Raw genomic sequence first — 19,688 nt, 5'->3', positions numbered from 1 at the left:
AAACAGATGAATGCTTACCTGCAAAAAAGTGCAGACCCCACTCATGGGATACAAATACACAATGAGCACACATACAACCTGTCTACCACTTGGAGGATGTTAGTTTCCACTAACAGCTTGCAATGCAATTTGTTAGGTACTCGTCCCTCCCACTGTCGAAGAAGTCTTTCCTCCATGGGAGGGGACCTAACACTAACTAAAACCTACCTATGCATATGCATAGCCTGGGCGCGCTACCAGTAATATTAAGAATTGCGCAGAAAAAGTGGGATCAGCGCATCACCAGGCCGCCTCTGAATGGCCTCAGCTCAGAGATGCGCTGAGCCCCCCCAGGAACTGCAAACGCACCTTGAACCCAAACAGAGGCTCTGCATATACACCAAAGAAAAACTAACAAGTGGGAGCAGCTGACCAGAATTAAATCAAACATAGCAAAGAAATGAACAGCGCTACTTAAAAACAGATGAATGCTTACCTGCAAAAAAGTGCAGACCCCACTCATGGGATACAAATACACAATGAGCACACATACAACCTGTCTACCACTTGGAGGATGTTAGTTTCCACTAACAGCTTGCAATGCAATTTGTTAGGTACTCGTCCCTCCCACTGTCGAAGAAGTCTTTCCTCCATGGGAGGGGACCTAACACTAACTAAAACCTACCTATGCATATGCATAGCCTGGGCGCGCTACCAGTAATATTAAGAATTGCGCAGAAAAAGTGGGATCAGCGCATCACCAGGCCGCCTCTGAATGGCCTCAGCTCAGAGATGCGCTGAGCCCCCCCAGGAACTGCAAACGCACCTTGAACCCAAACAGAGGCTCTGCATATACACCAAAGAAAAACTAACAAGTGGGAGCAGCTGACCAGAATTAAATCAAACATAGCAAAGAAATGAACAGCGCTACTTAAAAACAGATGAATGCTTACCTGCAAAAAAGTGCAGACCCCACTCATGGGATACAAATACACAATGAGCACACATACAACCTGTCTACCACTTGGAGGATGTTAGTTTCCACTAACAGCTTGCAATGCAATTTGTTAGGTACTCGTCCCTCCCACTGTCGAAGAAGTCTTTCCTCCATGGGAGGGGACCTAACACTAACTAAAACCTACCTATGCATATGCATAGCCTGGGCGCGCTACCAGTAATATTAAGAATTGCGCAGAAAAAGTGGGATCAGCGCATCACCGGGCCGCCTCTGAATGGCCTCAGCTCAGAGATGCGCTGAGCCCCCCCAGGAACTGCAAACGCACCTTGAACCCAAACAGAGGCTCTGCATATACACCAAAGAAAAACTAACAAGTGGGAGCAGCTGACCAGAATTAAATCAAACATTCTAAAATGTTTGCAGTCTCATGTAAATGAATGCAGTGAGAATCTATCATAACAAAGGTAGCCAGTTTTGACAAGAACACTTATTACTATGAGCCTGTTCATACGCCTGCAATTACATGACTTTTTATTTTTGTCCTTTCTGCCAACCTTCTGTGGTCTGCTTTGAACCAGGTTGATAACTTTTGCCACTTTGCAGCAGGCACATTCTCCAGGTTTGAGGAATCTTAACATATCAGGCCCAAAGTGCACAATCTGGCATTTGGACCTGCATATAAGAATGTTACCTGAGAAAAAACACTCTGCATGCAAAACATCTAGTGATCTGGAATTTGGGCTTAGCAGCTGGAGGCAGGATTACTGCTCTTAGCTCACTCTTGGAGTCTCTTACTACTAGCCGTCACCAGCAAAAAATCTGCTAGGTTTTTAGTGCTCCATGTAGGACAATGCTATACAGCTATAATACATCATGCACTGTGACCCCCACTGTCCTGCAGTACTAGTATTTATACATTTACATTAACTTTTATCTAATTTGATTTTGAAATGCAAAGTGTATGACCAAATTTGTCCACCCACATTTTATGTCTCCCAGTATGTCCTCTACCCTCTGTAGATTCTACCCCTCCAACCGTCACTCACGCTTTGCCTACACAACGTGCAATGTTTGCCTGCAGCCATTTGTAGGCTGTGCTGCTTTTGGAGTCGGTGACCTCCGAGGCCCCCTCCCTTCGGTTTTCATTTTTGGATTATTGTTGGAATTGTTTTTTGCATTTACTGTTACCTGTTAATCAGTAAAGATCTGCATTGGCCATCTTTAATCCATCTCAGCAGCTTGGATGGTCATTTGGGGTTTTAGGTGGGTTATATATTTTATATGGTCTTTTGATTGGTGTGGTGGTTGGTTACAGTGGTCTGGGCTAAATGCAATACCCCGTTATTCAAAATAGCTCAAATCCTGATGATCCTTACCTGAATTCCAAGGGTTGAAGAGTACTGTGCACTCTCCAATGCGTCTACTGCCTCCATTAGTCGACACACTAAGACCATAGCGTCCAATGATGATATTGGCTGCGGTGGAGATGGTCACATCTAAAGAGGTAGACCCAACCTGGCCTCTCTGAGCTTTCCAGCCGTTGTTTGAATTTGATGAATCAGAGAAGGTATATTGAAAGAGGGAGTTTCCTGGCATTGTGAAATAACAGATTAGGATGGAATATGAAATTATTTGTAAATGTTTTGCATTTATACTATACAGCTGTTTGTTTCTGATAATTGGCACATCAACAAATGTTGAGTCTTCTTCAAAGAAGTAATTACACTAAAGGAAAATGTAATGTGACTACCATTAGTGTGGAGTAACTCTGAAGATAATAATACATTACAGAGGTTGAGATTTTTATGAACCCTTTGACTGTGTTTTGGAAAGTGTGTGTAATATGCATCATTAGTTTAGTCCAGTGATGAGCAAAAATTCTGATATTATTTTTGCATTAATTTTCGCAAAAATAATGTAAAATTCGACTTTCGAGTGAAAATGCCATCGAAAATTATCATATTTTAAATTTGTTTGCATTTTACACAAATTTTTACTAAAGAGACAAGTGAGGATGCATACCTCAATAGTAATAGGAGTCGTAATAAAAACATAAATAACATTGGGTGCTGCATCCTAAATATCAAAATCAATATATATATACAACAAGACAAGCACACTGTGTTTGTCAAATGCAAAAGTATTATACGAAATTGGTAGACAAATCGGTCAAGCTAATGGAAAAATATGCAAACAGCAATACAATACTTCACATCAATAGTGCTCAAATAGTATAACATGTTTAGACATGAGTAACATACAAGATAAACATGATATCTGGCCATCAAAAAGGTCCCTATGTAGTATCAAAGTCCATATATATATATATATATATATATATATATATATATATATATATATATATATATATATATATAATAAGGTGGCCGTAATGAAATATGAGCACCTGCAATGAAAGTCTCTGAAACACGCTATATAACAAGGCGACGGACAGTTAAAGTAAAATTTGCACAGTGTGGTGAAGGGGAACCCCCGCCGGGTATTAAACAGATGGCATCGTTTCAAACAAGAAGTTCTTTATCAATGGGATTCCTCAGCTGCCATCAGTGCTACAGCTGCCTTGTCCTCGTGCTCAAAGCCCAATAATAAAAAACTTCTTGTTCGAAACAACGCCATCTGGGTACATGTTAATCAGGGTGCACTTTTTCTATTAGCACATTTCAATTTTTTCCCAACCACAATCATGGTGCTGCGCGATTATTGCCAAAATTGCGTTTCACTCCAGATGGTTCATGTCGCAATCGCGTCGAGTTGGAAAAAAAGCTTTTACAAGCGCAAACACATTTGCGATTGCACTTGCAAGTGGAAAAGAAGCGTTAGGCCTAGAACTTACTACAAATCACAAATCGCTAGTGCAATCGCCAGCGTTTTTAATTAGCGTTTTCTAAATGATTTCATAAGTGTTTTCCGGCAATTTCGGCAGCTATTTTAAAAAGTGTAAGCTTTTTGCCAGCGATTGTAATAGCGATTTGCAATTAGCGATTTTAATTCTGATTGGTCCTTTCAAATTATTATAATTTTTAATTATTTTATTTTTACAGCTTGCAGTAATTTAATATCGCACACAAATCGGTATGTGTAGCGAATCACGAGCGAATTGTCATCACTTCAATACTTTACAAACACTCCCAAAATGCTGCATGTCCTGCGATTGCGATTTTGCTAATCGCAATCACTACTGCGGAACTTGTTACATTTATTTACATTGGCTGAGCGCTCCCTAAACGCTCAAAAAAGCACTCTAGTGGGTTCTAGCCCTGAGGCCTGGAACCTACTATCAGTGGTGATTTGTAAGGCTCTTGCTAATACAATGCTGTGGTTATTTATTTCTTTTTTTTTGTTAAATCACATCCCTCAAGTGGGGTCACACGCATAGCATTATATTACCAAGAGCTTTTCAAATCACAAGCGCTAAGAAAAGGGCTGCTAAAGGGTTCAAGGCCTTAATCAGAATTGTTAGTGTAATTACATGGCATTTGCATGATGGTAATGAATCTAGAAGCTTTGCCTATAAAGGTCTTTATCTTACCTCCACCTCCTCCAGTAATGAGACTAGCTGTAAACTGTAACTGGTCCTCTGCTTTCACAGCCGCATTGAAAAGCAATTTAAGGTTGAATTCCTGACCTCGCCGTACAATCAGGTCATTTCCCATATAAGGGCCACAGTTGTTTGCCGCTTTATTGGCGCTGACCTGTAGGTCACAATTGATCACTTGCAGCCCTGTGAACAAAAATATTCATTCTTAGATCAACATTCCTTGTATAGCATTTATTTACAAATGTAGATGATTTTACAGATGTTCTCTGGGTTATGGGTTACTTTAAAGCTGGATTAAACTGACAAAATATTCAATAAAAACATGTTTCCTACTTTGTATTAGAAAAACAAACGTTTGCTTTCCTAAAACAGAAAGAATTTGCGATAATTCAGGTTGGAGTGAGCTTGAGATGTCTCCCATAGCAACACTGCTGAATATATGCAAATTAACCATTGTACCCTTAGAAGCTAAACACACCCCCAGAACCGCTGGAATGCAATGATGTGTCAGCTTGTTAATTTGTACAGAGCCATAATAATCCAACATGCATACACACTGTTTCGGATTGTTTGATCCTCATCAGTGCATGGCATGGATTCATTTGGCTCTATGGAGTAGGACTTGTAACACCGAGAGGTACAGACTAACCAGCAAGCTCATGGTGACCCAGAACTCATTGGGGTGTGTAAGGGACTACAATGGTCCTAAAAGCCCCATTACTAAGATGTTAAGAAAAACAAACGTTTGCTTTCCTAAAACAGAAAGAATTTGCGATAATTCAGGTTGGAGTGAGCTTGAGATGTCTCCCAGAGCAACACTGCTGAATATATGCAAATTAACCATTGTACCCTTAGAAGCTAAACACACCTCCAGAACCGCTACTTTGTATTACCCATACAGTTATTGTATTTGATTTTGTGCACAAGTATTATTGTCCATTTACAAATTACAAGTTCCCAAAGTACAGTTTATCTGCTCTGAAAAATGCTGTATTTACATATTATAATGTACCTCATGAGATTTCGCTGCTGTTTTTATCTTCTGCTATGGGAACACTGCACATGAATGTTTACTAATGCTGGCTGTCTGGCTGCTAAGCAAACATAAACAACATAATGTAATCACCTGAGTTCAGCTCTAACGTTGGCAATCAGTTTCCCACTGAAGAAGAAAGTGCTGTGTTTAACTGTTTGAATGCTGTTCTGCTACCAATGTTTTTCTAGCAGTAGGTTTTAGGCTGTAAATAATCGTTTAGAGCAAAAAAGGAATGCTGAGTTTCATACCATTTTAAAGGAAAACTATTATTTCAATATGACACAAACTAGCTGCCAGGTATGTTTGTGGTTGTTGTTGGCTCCGGCCACTTTTTCTAACCTTGACAGTCACTTAACCACTTCAGCCTTCAGTCGTTTTTCACCTTATGCATCCGAGCAATTTTCACCTCCCATTCATTCGACAATAACTTTATCACTACTTATCACAATTAATTGATCTCTATCTTGTTGTTTCCATCATCAATTAGGCTTTCTTTGGGTGGTACATTTTGCTAAGAATTATTTTTTTTCTAAATGCATTTTAACAGGAATTTTAAGAAAAAAAAATGAAAAAAAAAACTATTTCTCAGTTTTCAGCCATTATAGCTTTAAAATAATACATGCTACCATAATTAAAACCCACGTATTTTATTTGCCCATTTGTCTTGGTTATTACATCATTTAAATTATGTCCCTATCACAATGTATGGCGCCAATATTTTATTTGGATATAAAGGTGCATTTTTTTTTTATTTTGCATCCATCACTGTTTACAAGCTTATAATTTTAAATAAAAAATATTAGTTGTATACCCTCTTCACATGCATATTAGAAAAGTTCAGACCCTTAGATAACTATTTTTTATTTTTAAATTGTAATTTTTTTCTTTTTTTTTAGTTAAAAATTTTATTTGAGTATTTTTTGGGTGTCGGAGGTAAACAGTTAATTTTAAATATAATTTATTATGTCTTTTTGTAATAAAAATGTATGTGCATGTGGTTTTACTATTTGGCCACATGATTGCCACAGTGAGATTTTGTTTTGCCATCCTGTGAGCGAGAACTACAAGGTGGATGTGATTTTTTTTTCATCAGAAAGATTGCGGCCTCTGAAAAGAAGCCATCGATTTTTCTACCGGGGACTTAGATCAATGAATGGGAACATGTGAGCGCACCGGCATGTGCACAATTGCGCAGAGCAGCAGCCTTTTGGACGTGACGTCCAAAAGGCGAAAATGGTTAATGACCAAGTTTATGAGCTTTGGGGTCCTTGGCATCAATAATTAAAATGTTTTACTTGAAATTGAAGCAAGACTGATTGCCTGTTTGTTGCTCTGCTCCCTTCTCTGAATTTGAACCCCAGTCACCCAGTGACCGGCAGTACCAGGTTTAGGGCCTCTGCTATAAACAGTGTAAGAATGGCAGCAATTTAAATATTTCCCTTGAAAATCAATAGTTGAATCTTGATTGGCTGTTTTAGACTCCACCCACTTTCCTGAATATTAATCCCAGTCACCCAGTGATCAACTATGGGAAGTTTGAGAACACTGCCATTAACAGTGTAAGAATGGCTACAGTTTACACCTTCCCTGTGAAAATTTTTATTTTGCTCCACCCACTGTTTGTAACCCTGACACATAGTCACTTATGGGCCAAGCTTGTGATCTTTGAGGTTCCCGACATCAATAATGTTGTAATATAAGTGGTTTATCTAGCAAAGAAATCTGATTGGCTGTTTTGGCACTGCCCTATTTAGTGAATTTGAACGCCAGTTAACCAATAACCAACTGCACCATGTTTGAGGCCTCTGCCATTAAAAGTGTAAGAATGATAGCAATTTAAATATTCCCCTTGAAAACCAATAGGTGAATTTTGATTGGCTACTATAGGCTCCACCCACTTTCCTGAATATTAATCCCAGTCAGCCAGTGACTAACTGTGCCAAGTTTGAGAATCCTGCCACTAACAGAATGGCTGAAATCAATCAAACAAATCTGATTGGCTGTGTTTCACCCCTTTAATGAATTTGTACCCCCAGTCACCCAATGACCAACTGTAGCAGGTTTGAGGCCTCTGCCATTAACAGTGTAAGAATGGCAGCATTTAAATATTCTCCTTAAAAACCAATAGGTGAATTTTGATTGGCTGTTGTAGGCTCTACCCACTTTCCTGATTAATCCCAGTCGCCAAGTGAGCAAGTGTGCCAAATTTGACAAACCTGCCATTAACAGTGTATAAATGACTGTAATTTGATTCAAAAGAAAATCTGAGGTAGGACGTGGGGAGTAAAGGGGAAGGGAGGGGAAGTTAAGCAAGATTAGATGAGTATGAGTGGGGAAAAGTGATTAAGAGGGAGGAGAAGAGATGGGGTGACTGGATGGATAAATGGAGTGGGGGTGGAATTTTGTGAGTGGGTAACAACATTTAAAGGTGGCTCTAGTGAAATTTAGGCGTGGTACAGAAGTCCATTACAAGAGCCCCTAGGGTAAGTTGTGAATGAAGGGGGGGGGGGGGGAGGTATAGATTGTTGTGGGCAACGGTAAAGTACAATTTGTTTGCAAGGGATAGGGGGTAATTTAGAATATGGCAAATCTCTCACTAGTTTATTTAAAAAATAAGCTAATTAACATGTGGTGTTTATATGTGATTATGCACTCCTTGCTAGTATTATCTAGGTTATATACTACATTTCAAGAAGGAACCTCCCCAATTTGGGGAAGCATATCTTGGTTTGTGAGATTTTTCTGTGTAATAAAAATTTGTAAAATAAAGATAATATAAAAAAGTGCAAAATATACCAATACTATATTCTAACATAAAGATCTAGTAGGTAGGTGATGTTGCTAAATTGTCTTTTGGTTGCTGGGCTGACTCACACAGTAGCCTAATTGCTTGTAAGTATATTGTTTTACTAAATATGTGCAAAGTTCATCCAATCAATGAGTAATACAGTAGGTGTTACTGTGTATTTGTTTGCTATATGCTAGTAAAGTTAATTGCAGTGTGCAAATTAGATCATATTTGTCTAACAACATTAATAAGGGTTTATTGGCATGTCTATATCATTGTGATTAATAGGTATTGCAAACAGCACACAGTATCTGTTTCAAAAGTTAAAAAGCCTAAAGCAATAGTGTTTTTTATTTTCTGAAAAATTTTGGGCACTGCTGATGAATGAACCATGAATTTTAGTGCTGTTTAGGCTATATTATGTTAGTGACTTAATATTTTCTTTCACTGTTGTGCTTAGTCTTATAAATGTTCCTCATGAGAGAACATTTATAAGTCTTTGGGCTGGTGCACACCAGAGTGGTTCTGAAGCGTTTTTTTTAAACGCTTGCAGGGGGAAAACCGCTTGGTTAATGAAAGTGAATGGGATGGTGCACACCAGAGCAGCTCGTTTTTTCCACAAACGCAAACTCGAGGGCTACAGCATTTTTTAGATTTCTGAGGCAATTCTGCCTCAATGTTAAAGTATAGGAAAGTGGAAAACCTCTCTGAAAAACGCTAGATCAGAGCTGTTTTCCAGGCGTTTTTGTTACAGAAGCTGTTCAGTAACAGCTTTACTGTAACAATATTTGAACTCTGCTACACAAAAACGCTGCAAAAAACGCTAGGCATGTTTAGAAAACCTCTCTATACATGCCTAGAATTGCTCTGAAAATCTGCTTCAAAAACCTCTAGCATTTTGAGGTTCTGCTAGAGGTTTTTGGTGTGCACTGGGCCTTTGATTGGCTATTCATGATCAAGTGACAAGGTTTCTTTTCTGCTCCCTGTTGTAGCCTACACCCTCACAATCACATGCGCTTGATCAGCCAATCGCAGCTAACACATGAGTTGCTTGATTACATTTTCCGTGAATTCTACTGAAGGATAATTTGTGCAGAGTTGATTCATTGCTCTCAAATACTAAGCTTTCCCCTAGTAACATAAATATACTACTCTAAAACCCAAGCCTACTAAGTGGCAGTAACATTAACCATACTATGACTAAGTGCTCTAATTTGTTTCTTTTGTAAAGATCAGGGTTAGAACCAGTGGTGGGCCGAAATTTCACATATGCAAAATTTTGCGTCGAAATTCACAATTAAGCATCGTAATTGTAATGCAAAATGTCTGAGAAAATCGTAATTAATTTCATATGTAATAGTAATATTTCCTAATTTCACGTAATTTTGTGCCAACTTAGGTAGTTAGTAGCAAAGCCCCCATACATGCTATTGCTACCAAAATTGCTACATATGTTAAGGAGAATAGTGGGTACTAGTACAAGTCAAAAAAATAATTTTTCAAAAAGAACTTTTAGTTTTTGAGAAAATAGATTTCAAAAATGCAAAGAAAAATGTTTTGTAAACAGTCACAACCACATTTTCTTTGCATTTTTAAAATCGATTTTCTAAAAAACAAGGTCTTTTTGGAAAATTTATTTTTTTGACTTGTACCTACTAGCACCCACTTGTTCCCATCCTTAACATATGTAGCAATTTTGGTGTCAATAGCATGTATGGGGGTTTTGCTATTCACTGCTAAAGTCGGCATGAAATTACGCGAAAATTGCACAAAATTTCGGATAACTATGTGAAATCAATTGAATTTACAAGTTGTAAATTACGTATAGGACTAATTGCAAAAAATGTATGTGAAAATTTGCGCAATTGTAATTAGCTAATTACGATCATCACTAGTTAGAACCTCTTTCTAGTTGGCATTTGTTGTCTTTGTTCTCATTGGAAAGAATTGTCTTCAATTTCCGTCCCTATAAGAATTGTACCAAAACAGTAGGCAGGACCATTCCAAAATTTTAGGGTCATCACCAGAACAAAATCTGTGAACAAGTTCTCAGTAGTCCACTGGTTCTGGTGACACTAATAAAAGATTTCCTCTCCAGAGAAAAAGGGGAGGAAATGTTCCCAAATAGAACACAAACCACATTTTGAAGTTATCAATCCCCTAATCTCTACCCAAATGGTAATCCCTCCCCTGACCCATACTGATTCCTACTTAATATCGACTAAGGCTTTGATGGACTTTAGGTTTTAAGAATGGATTATTCCAAACCAACGATCAGTATCTACTGATGGTTGCAGAGGCACATTTTACTTTGGCTCAGAACTTCTTTGGCATTTGATTTAGCCTGAGGAAGTGGGCAGGGTATAGACCCACAAAATGTTGTTGTTTTTGTTTTCTTCATTGAGGTACTTTTTATTTTTAGCTGTTTTTAACATTTTTAACATAATTTTTATCACACCCAAGGGAACCTATTTTCCTCTTTGTGCTACCCACCCTCCGTCTGGAGGGATATTGTATTTGGTTAGGTGTGTCTTGAACATCTCCAGAACCATCTAGAAATTTTGTACCAAGAGAGCGACCACGTCCAGCTGGTCTGGACACCCGAATAGAGTTGGGTTTGTACATCTCCAATGGTCTACAGTGGTCAGTTGCTCGTCTGCAACCTTCCTTTGTAAACACCATAATTTACTACCATAAACAAAATTCACATTTATTAATCTAGGCGGAAACAAGTGAACTGGTGGGAGCTAGTTTTGGGCGAACATCTAGATGTTCGGGTTCGGGCCGAACAGGCCGAACATGGCCGCGATGTTCGGGTGTTCGACCCGAACTCCGAACATAATGGAAGTCAATGGGGACCCGAACTTTTGTGCTTTGTAAAGCCTCCTTACATGCTACATACCCCAAATTTACAGGGTATGTGCACCTTGGGAGTGGGTACAAGAGGAAAAAAAATTAGCAAAAAGAGCTTATAGTTTTTGAGAAAATCGATTTTAAAGTTTCAAAGGGAAAACTGTCTTTTAAATGCGGGAAATGTCTGTTTTCTTTGCACAGGTAACATGCTTTTTGCCGGCATGCAGTCATAAATGTAATACATATAAGAGGTTCCAGGAAAAGGGACCGGTAACGCTAACCCAGCAGCAGCACACGTGATGGAACAGGAGGAGGGTGGCGCAGGAGGAGAAGGCCACGCTTTGAGACACAACAACCCAGGCCTTGCATGAGGACAAGAAGCGTGCGGATAGCAATTTGCATTTTGTCGCCATGCAGTCATAAATGTAATACAGATGAGAGGTTCAATAAACAGGGACCGGAAACGCTAACCCATCACAGATGTTCGTTGTTCATATTACTTGGTTGGGGTCCGGGAGTGTTGCGTAGTCGTTTCCAATCCAGGATTGATTCATTTTAATTTGAGTCAGACGGTCTGCATTTTCTGTGGAGAGGCGGATACGCCGCCGATCTGTGACGATGCCTCCGGCAGCACTGAAACAGCATTCTGACATAACGCTGGCTGCCGGGCAAGCCAGCACCTCTATTGCGTACATTGCCAGTTTGTGCCAGGTGTCTAGCTTCGATACCCAATAGTTGAAGGGTGCAGATGGATTGTTCAACACAGCTACGCCATCTGACATGTAGTCCTTGACCATCTTCTCCAGGCGATCGGTGTTGGAGGTGGATCTGCACGCTTGCTGTTCTGTGTGCTGCTGCATGGGTGTCAGAAAATTTTCCCACTCCAAGGACACTGCCGATACCATTCCCTTTTGGGCACTAGCTGCGGCTTGTGTTGTTTGCTGCCCTCCTGGTCGTCCTGGGTTTGCGGAAGTCAGTCTGTCGGCGTACAACTGGCTAGAGGAGGGGGAGGATGTCAATCTCCTCTCTAAAGTCTCCACAAGGGCCTGCTGGTATTCTTCCATTTTGATCTGTCTGGCTCTTTCTTCAAGCAGTTTTGGAACATTGTGTTTGTACCGTGGATCCAGAAGGGTATAAACCCAGTAATTGGTGTTGTCCAGAATGCGCACAATGCGTGGGTCGCGTTCAATGCAGTCCTAGGCCGAAGAGGTCATAGCCTAGGGTCACAAAACCTGTTTATTTGGGCAATTTCAATGGTGGCGAGTCTGACGTACATAAATCGCAGCAATGGCCATTAGCAACGTCTGAATCTCACGAAATGTCTCATGCAGGTAGAAGACATATTGTTAGACTTGGGCTCCAAAGATGGGTTCCCTACATCTCTGCAAACCAGAGTTACAGGGCTCCAAATTTGGTAAAATCCCCCATAGGCTCTCATTGGGACTCCTATTTACAGTTCCAAAATCTCACATCTTTTCAAAGGGCAATTACTCAGCAGTGGCAAATTTTCTAGCATTGTAGGGACCCTTAGGGGGAACATGACTGGTGAGTTTCGGGCCCCTAGGCCAAAGAGGTCATAGCCTAGGGTCACAAAAACCTGTTTATTTGGGCTATTTCAATGGTAGTGATGGTGACGTACATAAATCGCAGCAATGGCCGTTAGCAAAGTCTGAATCTCACGAAATGTCTCATGCAGGTAGAAGACATATTGTTAGACTTGGATTCCAAAGATGGGGTCCCTACATCTCTGCAAACCAGAGTTACAGGGGTCCAAAATTGGTAAAATCCCCCATAGGATTTCATTGCCTCCCTATTTCACTTTCCAAAATCTCACATCTTTTCAAAGGGCAATGGCTCAGCAGTACCAAATTTTCTAGCATTGTAGGGACCCTTAGGGGGAACATGACTGGTGAGTTTCGGGCCCCTAGGCCGAAGAGGTCATAGCCTAGGGTCACAAAAACCTGTTTATTTGGGCTATTTCAATGGTAGTGATGGTGACGTACATAAATCGCAGCAATGGCCGTTAGCAAAGTCTGAATCTCACGAAATGTCTCATGCAGGTAGAAGACATATTGTTAGACTTGGATTCCAAAGATGGGGTCCCTACATCTCTGCAAACCAGAGTTACAGGGGTCCAAAATTGGTAAAATCCCCCATAGGATTTCATTGCCTCCCTATTTCACTTTCCAAAATCTCACATCTTTTCAAAGGGCAATGGCTCAGCAGTACCAAATTTTCTAGCATTGTAGGGACCCTTAGGGGGATCATGACTGGTGAGTTTTGCCACTGCTGAGCCATTGCCCTTTGAAATGGTGTGAGATTTTGGAACGGTAAATAGGAGGCCCAATGAAAGCCTATGGGGGATTTTACCAATTTTGGACCCCTGTAACTCTGGTTTGCAGAGATGTAGGGACCCCATCTTTGGAATCCAAGTCTAACAATATGTCTTCTACCTGCATGAGACATTTCGTGAGATTCAGACGTTGCTAACGGCCATGGCTGAGATTTATGTACGCCACCATCACTACCATTGAAATAGCCCAAATAAACAGGTTTTTGTGACCCTAGGCTATGACCTCTTTGGCCTAGGGGCCCGAAACTCACCAGTCATGTTCCCCCTAAGGGTCCCTACAATGCTAGAAAATTTGCCACTGCTGAGTAATTGCCCTTTGAAAAGATGTGAGATTTTGGAACTGTAAATAGGAGGCCCAATGAAAGCCTATGGGGGATTTTACCAAATTTGGAGCCCTGTAACTCTGGTTTGCAGAGATGTAGGGAACCCATCTTTGGAGCCCAAGTCTAACAATATGTCTTCTACCTGCATGAGACATTTCGTGAGATTCAGACGTTGCTAACGGCCATTGCTGCGATTTATGTACGTCAGACTCGCCACCATTGAAATTGCCCAAATAAACAGGTTTTGTGACCCTAGGCTATGACCTCTTCGGCCTAGGACTGCATTGAACGCGACCCACGCATTGTGCGCATTCTGGACAACACCAATTACTGGGTTTATACCCTTCTGGATCCACGGTACAAACACAATGTTCCAAAACTGCTTGAAGAAAGAGCCAGACAGGTCAAAATGGAAGAATACCAGCAGGCCCTTGTGGAGACTTTAGAGAGGAGATTGACATCCTCCCCCTCCTCTAGCCAGTTGTACGCCGACAGACTGACTTCCGCAAACCCAGGACGACCAGGAGGGCAGCAAACAACACAAGCCGCAGCTAGTGCCCAAAAGGGAATGGTATCGGCAGTGTCCTTGGAGTGGGAAAATTTTCTGACACCCATGCAGCAGCACACAGAACAGCAAGCGTGCAGATCCACCTCCAACACCGATCGCCTGGAGAAGATGGTCAAGGACTACATGTCAGATGGCGTAGCTGTGTTAAACAATCCATCTGCACCCTTCAACTATTGGGTATCGAAGCTAGACACCTGGCACAAACTGGCAATGTACGCAATAGAGGTGCTGGCTTGCCCGGCAGCCAGCGTTATGTCGGAACGCTGTTTCAGTGCTGCCGGAGGCATCGTCACAGATCGGCGGCGTATGCGCCTCTCCACAGAAAATGCAGACCGTCTGACTCAAATTAAAATGAATCAATCCTGGATTGGAAACGACTACGCAACACTCCCGGACCCCAACCAAGTAACATGAACAATGAACATCTGTGATGGGTTAGCGTTTCCGGTCCCTGTTTATTGAACCTCTCATCTGTATTACATTTATGACTGCATGGCGACAAAATGCAAATTGCTATCCGCACGCTTCTTGTCCTCATGCAAGGCCTGGGTTGTTGTGTCTCAAAGCGTGGCCTTCTCCTCCTGCGCCACCCTCCTCCTGTTCCATCACGTGTGCTGCTGCTGGGTTAGCGTTACCGTTCCCTTTTCCTGGAACCTCTTATATGTATTACATTTATGACTGCATGCCGACAAAAAGCATGTTACCTGTGCAAAGAAAACAGACATTTCCCGCATTTAAAAGACAGTTTTCCCTTTGAAACTTTAAAATCGATTTTCTCAAAAACTATAAGCTCTTTTTGCTAAAAAATTTTTCCTCTTGTACCCACTCCCAAGGTGCACATACCCTGTAAATTTGGGGTATGTAGCATATAAGGAGGCTTTACAAAGCACGAAAGTTCGGGTCCCCATTGACTTCCATTATGTTCGGAGTTCGGCCATGTTCGGCCCGAACCCGAACATCTAGATGTTCGCCCAACACTACACGTGACCCGTTCGGCCAATCACAGCGCTAGCCGAACGTTCGGGTAACGTTCGGCCATGCGCTCTTAGTTCGGCCATATGGCCGAACCCGAACATCACCCGAACAGGGTGATGTTCTGCAGAACCCGAACAGTGGCGAACACTGTTCGCCCAACACTAGTGGGAGCGCAGCGGCACCATTTGAAAATGATCACTGTTTTTGAACAAAAACAATGATCATTCTCAACGGACATGCACGGATTGGCTGAGGGGACTTTTGTCCCCTGCCACCAATCCCCCTGTCTCTGTGACTATCGCAATCGCGAGCTTCCCCCCGCACGATTGCATGCACAGCTCCGCTGACTGCACGGACATGAGTCTCACACCCTTGAGGCTGCAGCAGCACCAGCTGCTGACATGAGACTCACGTCCGTGCGGCTGAACTGGTAGTCCCCCATGCCTTCCGTACCCTTCCAACAAGTTTAACAAGATATTAATAAATTATTCAAAACCATTCCAAATATCTTAATTTTAGATTTATTATCAGCCAGTAATGTGGAAATCAAATAAATTGTTGAGCACAGCTCTCATTTGCAGTTCTCTAGCAATCATATCATAGAAATTGGGGGGCTCCTTTCCCACTGATTTTTTTTCCACAAACACAAATGTAGTGCATGCTGCATTTTTTCAGCATTTACGCTAAAGTCAAATGCAGCACAAGACAGTGGCATACAGGGCCAGATTTGTACTTTTTACCGCCCAAGGCCCACTATCACCAGCTGCCCCCGGACCAACAGTATCCTAAACTGAGGAAACTTAGGGAGAGGGAGACTGAAGTGTAGTTTTTTACCTTATTTTCTTATTCATCCTTCTTCAACATTAAATTCTAAGCTGAATCGCCGCATCACCGTGGCAGAATGAGTTATTTAAAGCCATGAAATTGACTTACAAAGTTCCACGACTTTGCAGGTCGTTGATTTTGCTGCCTGGTAGAGGCAGAACTTTGAGCAGTAGCTCTGCCTCTTTTCCAGTCACTCTCCCCCTCTCCCTGCCCCTCTCAGTGAAAGAAGACTGAGAGGGGTGGGGAGAGGCGGAGATTGACTGGAGTAGAGGCAAAGCTACAGCACATAGCTCTGCCTCTACCAGGAAGCAGAATGATGCGAGCCCTGGAAGTTTGCAGGGCAATTTCAGGACAATAATTAACTTGTTCTGCTGCGGGGATGCAGCGTTTCAGCTTAGAATTTAATGCTGAAGAAGGATGAATAAGAAAATAAGGTAAAAAACAAGACTTTGTGTCTCTGTAAGTGACATGATGGCGGTGATTCGATTGTAAGCTCCTTGGTGAGCGGTGCATTCGGTGAGTAACAGGCAGCTCAGAGATCACTGAATGAGTCTGTTTGCGGCCCTTTTATCCTCTGAGTGCCAGATCTGGCTGTTGGTAGCCATCCACCCCTTTGTGCAAACTCTGTGAAGCAGGAGCACCGCGGGTTGGCACTGGCTGCTAACTGCTAATGTGTGCAGAGTGCAGCACAGCCAGCATCAGGAATAGCCCATTCAGGCGCTCACCCGACTGCTGAAAATGTTCAGCAAGTTAACTGCTGCTGCCAGCCTGCTGCCCACAGCCCAACCCTTACTTTACTGGTGCCCTAATCCATGGCCTTTGTGGCCTTGCCTGAAATCATCATGCCACGGTGGCATACCAAACCCTGTGCTGTGCACTGTTTTATTTTTCTCTAGGCTAAACTTCTCATTGTAAAAACACACACACAATCGTTCATTTTTACAATGTGATTACATAACATTTGCACCGAACATACGAAAAACGCATTATATAACATAACATAGAAATATTGCAGTGCATTTGCGATCATGATTCTGCTTTGAAATGGACCCTTACAGCTCTCTCTCTGCTGCCTCTTTCCACTCACCAATAGGCTGGGACCAGACCCATTTTTAGGGGCATGCAGGCCATGTGACCACCCTGAGCGCTATGAGGAGGGGGGCTCCGTGATGGAGAGGGGAGCTGTGACAACACTGAGTCTCAGCCACGTGGAGGGAAGCCAGACTTCTCCCTCCCTTCCTCTCCCCGCGGATCCTCTCCATGCTCCCCCTCTATGCAGACTAGCACAGCGGGAAGCCTGGTATGTGCAACTCACCTTCCTGTTTGCTCCAACTGACGCTCACTTGCCGCTGGTCTCCTCTGCATAGCTGCTGATAAACACTCTACTTCCTGTTAATAAGGAAGTAGAGTGTATATCAGCCGCTATTCACAGGAGACCAGTGGCAAGTGAGCAACGATTGCAGCGAACAGGAAGGTGAGTTGCACATACCAGGCTCCTTGCTGCGCTAACTCTGTATAGAGGGGGAAGCATGGAGGGGAGCCCCAAGGAGAAAAAATAGGAGGGAGAAGTCGGGCTTCCCTCCATGTGACTGAGACTCAGTGTGACCGCGGCTCCCCCCTCCATCACCTATGGGGGGCACCTACCTATCTAACATATACTGGGGGCACATACCTAGCTAACGTATATTAGGGGCACTTACCTATCTAATGGATACTGTGGGCACCTACCTAACATATAATGTGGGCACCTACCTATCTAACCTTTACTGGGGCACCTTTCTATCTAACCTATACTGGGGTCAACTATACTGGCTACCTATACTGAAGGCACCTACCTGGCTACCTATACTGGGGGGACCTATAGCTGGCTACCTATACTGGGTGCAACTAGACCTGGCTAACGTATACTGTGGGCACCTATACCTTACTCCACAGGGGTGGGGCATGGAATTTTTACACCCTCACGCCTGGGTGCAATTTAGCCTAGAAACTGCCCTGGCTGGGACCCTCCATTCGCTGCTAGCACATCCCTTGCAATATGTGCTCACATGTTGTGGTGCTGTCTGCATGTCGCTTCTTCTGTCATCTGTACCAATTCAAAAGGCATGTGGAGGATGAGGATTTTGGATGGACCATAGAAGGAGGAAAGGGCGGGGCTGGGCGGAGCAAGTTTTATGCATCCAGGCTGTGCTCGCTTGAGAATTGCCAAACTTCGCTCTCCACCCCCCTTTAATACCCCACATAGACCATTCCCCCAATGTAGCTTTAGGCTTCCTAAATGAATCCTGGTTTTATTCAGGATGTGGCAGCTGACGGATGACTTAACCAACAGACGTCAGTGAGTAAACTTTCAGAAGAAAAAAAAAAACAAAAAACCTGGACACACTAAGCACCCTCACATGTGTGCGCCCGGGAACATATGTTCCCCCATGCCCCACTATGGTAAACCTCTGCTTGTAGTGACATATGCAGTAGTAGAATGCAGTCAATTATTCAGGATGCCCAGGATACTTTTACAGTAATTTTTCCTGGTTCCAACATATATATATATATATATATATATATATATATATATATATATATATATAGGTATGTATATTTGTGTATCTAGCCATCCAGTGATGTTTCGCCTAGGATGATTAGCTCCTCCCCAGCATCCAGTGAGACCAGATATATTCTCTACTGTTTTGAAAACTGTCTGTAAACAAACATTCCGCAGAGATCACGTGGCAGAACTAAAGATGTCATCACCTGTGATAAATTGCAGCGTGTAAATCGTGGTAAGGAAAGATTGGGCAACTAATTTGTAAATTAATATTCTAAATAAAAAAAAAAAAACAAATTATTCATCATGTTATTTTTGCTACAGTCCCTCTTTAAATTGAGGCACTGAACAATACTGCAATATGCTTGCCATACTGATTTTAGTTCTGATCGATATCTTTTTTTTGTTTACATAACAAAAAACAAGCCGTCATCTTCGGCTCATACTCCTACAAAGTGATGCTATCAGCATTTTAGAAGCGCTTTGGCAATGAGTGTAGAGAGTGAATTAATCACTTGTAGAACCTGAGGGGACAGTACCCAAACAGGTCTTTTTTTTTTTCCAAACACCACAACTAGTTTACTATCATAAACTCTTATGCACCTATAATATCTTGTCTGGACTGCTGTAACATACTACTTTGTGGACTGCCAACTAACAGATTGGCACCGCTCCAATATGTACTGAACGCGGCTGCTCGTCTCATTGATCTTTTTTCTCGCTCTTCCTCTGCTGCCCCTCTCTGTCACGCTCTTCATTGGCTACCAATTAACAAGAGGATCCAGTTCAAACTCTAATCTCTAATTTACAAAGCTCCCCACAATCTCTCTCCTGTGCACATCTCCACTTGTTTCCAGATACCAACCCAACCGCAATCTCAGGTCTGCACATGACCTTCTTTTGTCCTCCTCTAGAATCACCTCCTC

At 42.1% G+C, this 19,688-nt stretch overlaps 1 protein-coding gene across 3 annotated transcripts in view; it reads right to left on the bottom strand.

Annotated features, from left to right (window-relative positions):
• LOC137541678 (protein-glutamine gamma-glutamyltransferase E-like) overlaps nt 1–19,688 on the bottom strand; it is a 135,597-nt gene that overhangs the window by 80,268 nt on the left and 35,641 nt on the right. For all 3 annotated transcript variants that reach the window (XM_068263085.1, XM_068263083.1, XM_068263084.1), the window contains exons 2-3: nt 4,488–4,679; nt 2,314–2,526 (exon numbers count right to left, since the gene is read on the bottom strand). In XM_068263085.1, the coding sequence (XP_068119186.1) occupies nt 2,314–2,526; nt 4,488–4,611 (337 nt within the window). In that variant the 5' untranslated portion in view covers nt 4,612–4,679. The remainder of the gene's footprint in view (nt 1–2,313; nt 2,527–4,487; nt 4,680–19,688) is intronic.

This window comes from Hyperolius riggenbachi, chromosome 12 (genome assembly GCF_040937935.1).
Source record: "Hyperolius riggenbachi isolate aHypRig1 chromosome 12, aHypRig1.pri, whole genome shotgun sequence".
NCBI classification, from domain to species: Eukaryota; Metazoa; Chordata; class Amphibia; order Anura; family Hyperoliidae; genus Hyperolius; species Hyperolius riggenbachi.
This window is presented reverse-complemented; position numbering and strand designations above follow the sequence as displayed.